The 8,486-nt window shown below is 44.3% G+C and overlaps 1 protein-coding gene across 1 annotated transcript; it reads left to right on the top strand.

Moving 5' to 3' along the window:
- Window positions 1-1,057: 1,057 nt before the first annotated feature.
- nkpd1 (NTPase, KAP family P-loop domain containing 1) lies at window positions 1,058-8,398 on the top strand. The gene is made up of 7 exons (XM_086108173.1): window positions 1,058-1,200; window positions 1,634-1,742; window positions 1,817-1,880; window positions 1,966-2,082; window positions 3,476-3,804; window positions 4,749-6,200; window positions 7,613-8,398. The coding sequence occupies exons 3-7, from the start codon at window positions 1,862-1,864 to the stop codon at window positions 7,886-7,888; spliced, it is 2,193 nt and encodes a 730-aa protein (XP_085964299.1). The 5' UTR covers window positions 1,058-1,200; window positions 1,634-1,742; window positions 1,817-1,861; the 3' UTR covers window positions 7,889-8,398.
- The last annotated feature ends 88 nt before the right edge of the window (window positions 8,399-8,486 follow it).

Raw genomic sequence — 8,486 nt, 5'->3', positions numbered from 1 at the left:
AACGTACTCCAGCAATCAATGTTAGTGGTTGGACCGCGATTAGTCACCCTGGAGCCAGGTACTTTAAATATTAATCAGACATTACACTGATTTGGCTTCTTTTTAGAAGGAGCGCTCAAAACGGACGTGAATGTGAACATGGTCATCATGTGACACCGACAACAACACGTGCGGTGTGAGCGTGTGCGTGCGTGAGTGTATAAACATGGTCATTTTTAGATGTGTGTGTATATATATGTAAGCTTGTGAAATGATCAATTATTTTCATTTTATAGTTGAGCATTATATTCTTTTATGTTAGTTACTTAAATTATATTCTGTTTAATACTTTCTGAAACATTCTTATGTTGCTTGCGTCTGATTGGCTAAAGAGAAGCAGGAAGTGTTTTCGTGACTGAAAGGGGGGTTGTGTTCTCGTTCATCCGTTCGGAAGTGTAGACGTTCTTTTTTTCTTTCTCCGTCCACTGAAAAACAACGAACCCCTCAACTTACATATATCTCGTGGTGGATTCAATGCAACTCTCCACAAGCAAAATGCATGGGCAGAAATTGAGATGTGAGGTATTAAGTGACAGCAGATGGTCTCAGAGAGCTCATGAAAAGAAAAAAAACCCTCAGTTATGGTGCCAAGGGAAATTATGCATCCAGCTTGTTTTTAAAAGCTTGGCTAACCAGTTATGTCATGACAAATCACGCTGTGGGCTAAAAAGGCTTATTACGCTTTGGCGTCCGAGATGCTCTCTGCATGTCACTTCAGGCCACGGCGGAGAAGCCAGCCTCTTTGAACCCCGGGGGGCTCAGTTGAAGCAATTCACGTTACCAATCATCCCAGCCTTGGGCCCCGACAGAAAATCCTTCATTTATATATTTATTTATTGATTTTATTCCCCCCACAAGACTTAAAAAGGTTGAAGGAAGCTACATCTTTTTTTCAATCGCGGTTGTTTAAACCGACATGAGAAGAGGAGCTGAGGCTCAAATTCCAATTTGTCGGTGATCTCACTTCCGGGGAAAGTGTCGGGCCAACACACCGGTACTACTTCCTGATCAGGTGGAGTTTTTTTTCTTTCTTTTTTCTTTCTCACACATACACTCTGTCATATCAGTGTTGTTGCAAAGCTCTGAAGTCCATGTCAGGTTCACGGTTGCATACCGGCGTTCGTCACTGCATGATTTGCAAGAGTGAAAATACGTTTCAAGGTAAGATTTTGGGCGTGTCTGCACAAAAAAAAAAAAAAAAAAAACACTTTCTGAAACCAGTTAAAAGAAACAAAGCGTGTGACTGCAGGGTAGAAATCTGTTTGGTGTCAATCACGGCCATATTTCATTGCGTCAAACCGCATGTTTTGGTGAGCGAGAGGGAGTGGTTTCTGCAAGCCAAATAACTCATTGACCTTGGGAAGCAGTTCTGGGCACGTACAACGAAGGAACGGCGTGAAGTAGTATCAAGCAAACAACGCCAGTGCACGAATGTTGACGTCTCATTCAAAAGAGCTACAAGACCCTGTCGGGTGAATTCAGAGTTTGTTTCAGATTCAAAGGAGCCAGCAGCAGCAATTTTCTTTTCTATTCAGCACATGTAAATCCCATCCTTCATTCCCAAAATGATTTATTTGTTGTTGTTTTTTTCAAGAGCGAACGCTGTCTGCACAATATGATGACGCAAAAGTAAGGAAGACTGTCTGGACTGACAAATGATTTTCAAGTGGGACTAATCCTTCTTGCATTCTGATCACAAGAAGGTACGTTGGACAGGTTCAGGCTCAAACACACTTTGATGATTTGCGGTGAAATTGTTTCTGCTTCTATTCCGTAGGTCAAACGAAACCTTTGGAGATATTGCACAAAAGCATCGGTAATCATGCTCTCCCCCACCAAAGGTACAATATTCACGGATTGACGTGTGGCCGAAGTCCAAATGAATCGGTTTGACTTTCGGGTTTGTTTGTTTGCATCTCTTTCTAGATGACGTTTTTGCATACGCCCTTTCCAAGACCTTGACCAAAGTTTCATCCCCCGCAACTGTCGGACTCTACTCGTCATGTCAGAGTCGAATTAGAAGAATCCTTGGGAAAATGGAAGGTAGGTACTCCCTGGTGGCGTGCTGGAAAACGGTTGAGTCCGAGTCGGCGTTTCAGGTCAATAAACGGCAGTCGTCCTGCACGTACCCTGCAACCTGATAACAGGAGAAGCTGTCCACTGCGGTAACCGCTCTCCCTGAAAGGGTTAAATACCGGCCATACTTGAGATTGTGATTATCCGTTTCACCCCGCCGGCAACACATCAGGAAACCTTGATGACAGGATGTTGCTGGAGAGAGTTTTATCTTTGAAGTGAATTTACAACCTGCACCAGGAAGTTCCATTTGTGCGCGGGCACACGCAAACGCGAGCCTCGTCGTGGCAGATAATCATTGAACACGAATGTCTGCCATGAGCTCAGTTACAAAAAGGCTTCCATTTTTTTTTTTTACCGAGCAGCTCGGATGAAAATCTTCAATGGACGTTTAAGAACATCGCCGCAGCCGCATTCCGTTATGACTGATGACAAAAGAGAGAGTTTGCGAAAAACTACAGTGAACATGACGTTGTTTCAACCCTTTGTTTCAAACTGCGGCGCATCATGTTCATTCCGTTTTTTTTTTCCCCGAGCACGTTTTTCTTTTGGTTCCTTTTTTTTTTTTTGTCTCTCAGCCTGTTCGTAGGGGAACAGATGAAAAAGCCTCATTTGTCATCATCTCTGCAGAAACGGCAATCAACAGCAGACCAGAGAATAAATTAGCATAAATAATAAATATTTGATACACGGTATATTTTTTACATTAGTAATTCATTTTACACATAATTTTACATTATTTTTGGTCGTGAATTAATTCAAGCAACAAAAAAACTGAGGAGCCGTTTGGGAGCCAAAAGAGCCGGCTCTTTTTAGTGAGCCGAGCCAAAAGAACCGGCTCTCTAAAAAGAGCCGGAATTCCCATTATTAGTGGACATAAAGCCGCAGAGACGGATATTCTCTCTCGATGAGAATGAGGAATAGCGAGTGACAACAGCACCAAATGAGAGCGAGAGACCGATCACGATCTTTTGAATAATGGATCCAAATGTGCGAGCTGTCCCTCGTATCCGTCGGCGAAAACGATGCCGTTAGCGTCACCGTGGCAACCCCTATCTGCAGTCGAATCATCCAAAGCTTCTTTGAATGTTCATAAAAGAAAAAGTGATGTAACACAGTAAAAAGCTTTTTTGGTACGTCATCGATCAGTTTGTACATTAAATGTACTCCATTTGTGGTGTTTTCGTTGAACATCAGTTGAAAAGGATTTGCAAATCATTTTATTCTGAGTATTTACGTTTTACATTTTTGGAATTAACCTTTAGAGATGGCTGTTTGGGTTTGGGCCGGTGTATTTATACCCAAAAGTTGTTTTGTTTTGTTTTGTTTTTTTTAACCACCTCGGTTTTTGTCGCTTCAGTGTACATGTCGCAGGAAGCTTTGAGGATCGAAGAGAACTACAAAGGAAAATCCCGACCTCGCCCAGTTCAACCTTCGCTTTGTGGCATGTTCGAGCTCATTTGGCGAATGCTGTTCCACAAGCCCATTTGGACCAAAGAGAATCAGGACCATCACAACGTCCGCTTCATTTTTGTCAACTTCAGTGCCTGGCACTTTGCGGGCAGTGACCTGCTGTGGGCCGGTCTTGCCATACGACTCTTTCAAGCAGTGCAAATCAATTTTGGGAAGTTACAGCTGGCATTGTACCGGGTGGCCCAATATCATGTCGAGGATGAAATCAAAAAGAAGGTTTGTGACTCGACGCCCTTTTTCTCTCTGTTAATGATCGAGATTCTAAAGCCTTGCATCTCAACCAGCGGTCCCCAACCTTTTTTCCCCCATGGACCGATTTAATGTCAGACAACATTTTCAGGGACCAGCCTTGAAGGTGTGACGCATAAATACAGCAAAATAACAGGATATGAGCTGCATGAAAACGGTGGTATTAAGAAGATAATAATAAACATGAATCATGACACGAGGAACGTCCCCTCTGGCCGCAACACTCTCTGGTCGCTAAGGTAACGTTTAAACGTGCCTTCAAAATAAGATCCACCGCAAATACAAAGTGCATGGAAAAATACGACTCACCATCACCGCATAGTATGCAGAGTCTCCCGTTGAGATAGATCCGTATTTTAAGTAGGAAATCCTGATAGTGTTTGTTAAATGTGGCTTTCTTTTGCTTGAAAGTCGTAGGCTCCTCTTCTGTCTCCTGGCTGGGCCTTTTCCCCTTCCCATAGAAACTTTCCAAAGACGTTTGTTTTTTACTCATTTTGCTAGCTCCTGGGTTTCATTTTAGGGGTAACCTATCACGTGACCGAGAAGCGCGTCAAGAGTGACGTACTGTCAACGGATATAACGGAGAATCCGGTCCATTTTCAAAATAAAATATCTTTCCGATTCCAAAATAAATAAAACGAAAGTAATGTCAATTCTTTATTCTTTCTGTGTGGCCCGGGACCAAATGACCCACGGACCGGTACCGGTCCGCGCCCCTCGGGTTGGGGACAATACAACACATACACACACATGGTTTGACAATAAAGTTGTATCCGATCCGGTCCAATCCAATCACATCACATCAGCAGTAGGGCGGCATCTTGGCACCCTAGCGCCCTCTATTGACCAACCGCCCCTGATGCATAGTACCCATCAATCATTTGCTCTATTTGTTTTATTCCTCTCCTCAGATAGTGGTGGCTGGTCCGCATAACTGGAGGTTCAAGAAGATGTGTTGCTGCCCTCTGTTTGTTCTCATCCTTTTCGGTCTATTGGTATACTTGGTATTCGTCATCCTTTTGTCATCCGGACTTCTAAAACACGCAGGGGAACCGACCGCCAAGGCGAATGGAACGACAAGCCACGTTAGCGTGTGGGAAGGCCTGATCATCGCTTCGTTTGGCGTTCCGGCCGCCAACGTCCTGAAGTTTACCTTCCTGATGATCAAGAACCTCCTTTTCAATCAGGAGCGCAACATCAAGAAAGGCATGGACGCAGAGCAGGTCAGCAGCAAGCTGGGCTTCATGAATCAAGTCCGGAAAGAGATGTGGCTCCTGTCTCGCTTTGTCGAGTTCATGGAGGTGTTTGAGAGGAGAAGAATCAGAGTGGTCTTAAGGATCACCAATTTAGACCGCTGCTCCCCGCCCAAAATTGTCGCCGTTTTGGATGCGATCGACATCCTGCTGTCAGACGAGGACAGTCCGTTCGTTTCCATTCTGGCCGTGGACCCGGACATTATCGTACAGAAGGTCAACTTTGCAGATGGCTGCTTTTGCAAAGAAGAACGGGCGTATGCGCTGTTGCGGCGAATTGTCACTCTGGCCTTCACCGTCCCGCCCCTCAGTGACGATTCAAAGCTCCGTTTATTTCACAGCTTGGCCGACGGTTCGAAAAATCTCGAGGACAGAGGCGTGAACGAAGACAACCGCCAAACTGGAGGTTTTGAAAGGAACTCTTTTGCAAATGCATCTTCGGTTGTCCTATTCGAGACATATGAAGCAATTCCACTGACGGCTAAAAGTGAGATAGATATAAAAGAGGCGGACGTCGAAAATTGGGTCAAGAGGACGCTTGACGCCAACGAAAGGAAGTTAAAGCAGTACATCTTAGACGACTCCATGTCCATGAGGAGAGTGATCAACTCTATTCGAGTGACGGTGATCATCACGAGGGCTTTAAAGGCCGAGCTCCCTCAACCCGATCTCATCGCCGCCTGGGTGGTCCTGGCCAATCGCTGGCCCTGTCGCCTCAGTTGGATCATCCAGTGCGCCGAAGACGCTCAGCAGAGAAATGAAATCGATCAGAACGTGGAGGCCGAAAGCCCCGATTCCCAGAGCTTGTGGAAGGTTTTCAGCGAGTCGAGAGCGGAGCTTTACGTGATGCGCTCTCAGATTGAAGACCTACTCGACCAGGATGGAGACCCGGAGATGTTTGAGAGATTTCTCAAGGTCGACTTCCACTTCACAATGAAGGATCTGAAGGCGCTCAGCCAGGTCACGGTGGACCTCAATCCCTCGATGAAGAGAGAGTTGGCTGTGATCCGAGGAACATCCCGGCTGAAAGATTCCGGTTGGGTGAGGACCTTTGCTCCTTTGCCAATCGCAGCTATCATCAATATGGATTCAGAGGATATTTGTAAAGAGGTAAGAAATATTCAAGTGGCGAGCCCAAAGGCTGCCATCACATTTGTACTTCAGCACTCTGATCTGGACCAAAATACATATTTTTATCCTGATCTGTTCAGTGTTCATATAAAGGCTAACCAACCAACCACACACACACACACACACACACACCGTTGAAATCCAAAGTTATTTTTTCTTTGATGCTCAAAATTTAAGTGCAAATGCGCGATTGATTAAGTTATTTGTGGATAAATTCAAGAATAGGAACGTTTGTGAGGAAAACAATGTTTCATGCTGCGTTCCGCGCGGACTGAAAAAAAAAGCAAAAATTTAGTGAGATGAGAGGGAGGCACGGTGGACAACTGGTTTGCGCGTCCGCCTCACAGTGCAGAGGTGCAGGGTTTGTTTCCGTCTCCGGCCTTCCTGTGTAGAGTTTGCAAGTTTTGTCCCTGTGACTGCGCAGGTTTTCTCCGGGTACTCCGGTTTCCTCCCACATTCTAAAAACATGCGTGGTAGGTGAATGGAACACTCGAAATCGTCCCTCGGTGTGATTGTTAGCGCGAATGGTCGTTTGTTTATGTGTGCTCTGCGATTGGCTGGCAAGCAGTTGAGGTTTCCCCCCACCAACTCCCTGAAGACAGCTGGGATAGACTCCAGCATGCCCCGCGACCCTCCTGAGGAGAAGCGGATTCGAAAATAAAGGGATGTTCAGATGATGACATTTTACAACGAAAATGCAGGCGAGCTCGACAGTCTTGGCATGCAGACTCTGCATCCTGAGATTCAGGAGCAAAAAAAAAAAAAAGAGATAATAATAAGATCACAATAACAAAGATAAAATAAAAACTCTAATTGGCTATTATTTTTCCAATATACAGTATATTCTACATTCCTACGTGGATGGTCCTTTTCCATTTAAGTTGACAGCTGACTGCACGCTCCTGGCAAAAAAAGTGCCGATGCAGCAGAAGACGGCATATTTGCTTCGCAGAAGTGGCTAAGTGGAGTTGAGCTTGAATTTTGTGAATAGGAGGAGGACTCAGGGAGACATTGACTATTTTGTAAGCTTCAACCAAGCGTCTTCTTGTAACATGCAGAAGTAACATTTTGTGTTCCCTGTAGCAGGTCACTGATTTCATAAATGCAACACATTAGGGTTTTTTGATACATACAGATATGCTGCGTTTTTTAAAAATGATATACACTTAGATGTCAAAAGGGTTTTGTGGCTCCTGTTATTTTATTTTTTTCCTGTGGTAAGCACACGGTAGGTTGTACAGTGATTTGAGTTTCTCAAACCAGTGAGTAATTTAGTCATCAATTCACCTAGAATTATATGTTTTTAGAATATGGGAGGAAGACAGAGTCTTCAGTAAATGCAATTTCTTTACTTTTACTTTCTCTAATGCTCCATGTGCTTCCCTCCCCAGCTGGAATATATGAAATATCCCAGAAAGTATGCTGAGATTGTAAAAAGCAATCACATCACTGGCTCATCTCTGGTATTTGGTGACCCCGATGATATTAAAAAACTCCTCGACATGACCTTTGGAGAATGGACGACTTTCCGACTTCGCTTCCTGGGTTTTCCACTCCATCTTCAACCGCAATACAAGAATGTGCATCCCCCTCAGAGCCACCTGTCGAGACTTCACCTACATGGTTCTCCTCATTCCTCATCAAATCCGCACTTGGCTAATAGCTAGGAATCCAGCACGGATTCCCCTAAAATATTGCTCAACGTTTATCTAATAGATTATGATGTGTGTGTGTGTGTGTGTGTGTAGCATGGTGATAAGAATCGCCATTATGCTACCCAGTTGGTTTTGATACCTCATTTCTTGTTTATCAAATCATGACAAAGACTTTGTGCTCAACTTGATACCAAAAACCCGTGAAATGCTTCCTCTCCACATTGGTGAGCTGAAGAAATGTGTTGAAAGGTTTTGGTTTGTCAGTGTTCAATCATTTGAGGCAAAAATACATGCCGTGTGTAGCTTATCATTTGATATGAACTGCGACGGGAATTTTATGGACTGAATAGCACAAGGCGTGCACTGACTGATGAAGAGAAAAGCAAATACGAGCAGTGTGTGCATGGTGCGGTAAAATGTAAATGGAGTGCGTACATTTTCAATGCAAGCAGAATCTATCCACTGATACTGTACGACACAGGTCGGCAAATGGAAAATCGGACCCTGAATAAATGATGTTGAAACAAAGTTTCGTTGTCACGTTTCTCATTTCCAAACTTTGGCACCGGCCCCTTCAGATGACGTAGTGTGACTCTGCTGAATGCTTAAA

This window comes from Hippocampus guttulatus, chromosome 3 (assembly GCF_054856545.1).
Source record: "Hippocampus guttulatus isolate MCC_2025c chromosome 3, RoL_Hgut_1.0, whole genome shotgun sequence".
NCBI classification, from domain to species: domain Eukaryota; kingdom Metazoa; phylum Chordata; class Actinopteri; order Syngnathiformes; family Syngnathidae; genus Hippocampus; species Hippocampus guttulatus.
Note: the sequence above shows the minus strand (reverse complement) of the source record. Positions and strands in the feature narration are given on the sequence as shown.

What these genes read in the sequence shown, in the direction of transcription:
- nkpd1 (XM_086108173.1), top strand. An exon ending in AATCCTTGGGAAAATGGAAG is followed by an intron (nt 2,083 to 3,475) that starts GTAGGTACTCCC and finishes TTGTCGCTTCAG; the next exon opens with TGTACATGTCGCAGGAAGCT. An exon ending in CAGAGGATATTTGTAAAGAG is followed by an intron (nt 6,201 to 7,612) that starts GTAAGAAATATT and finishes TTCCCTCCCCAG; the next exon opens with CTGGAATATATGAAATATCC.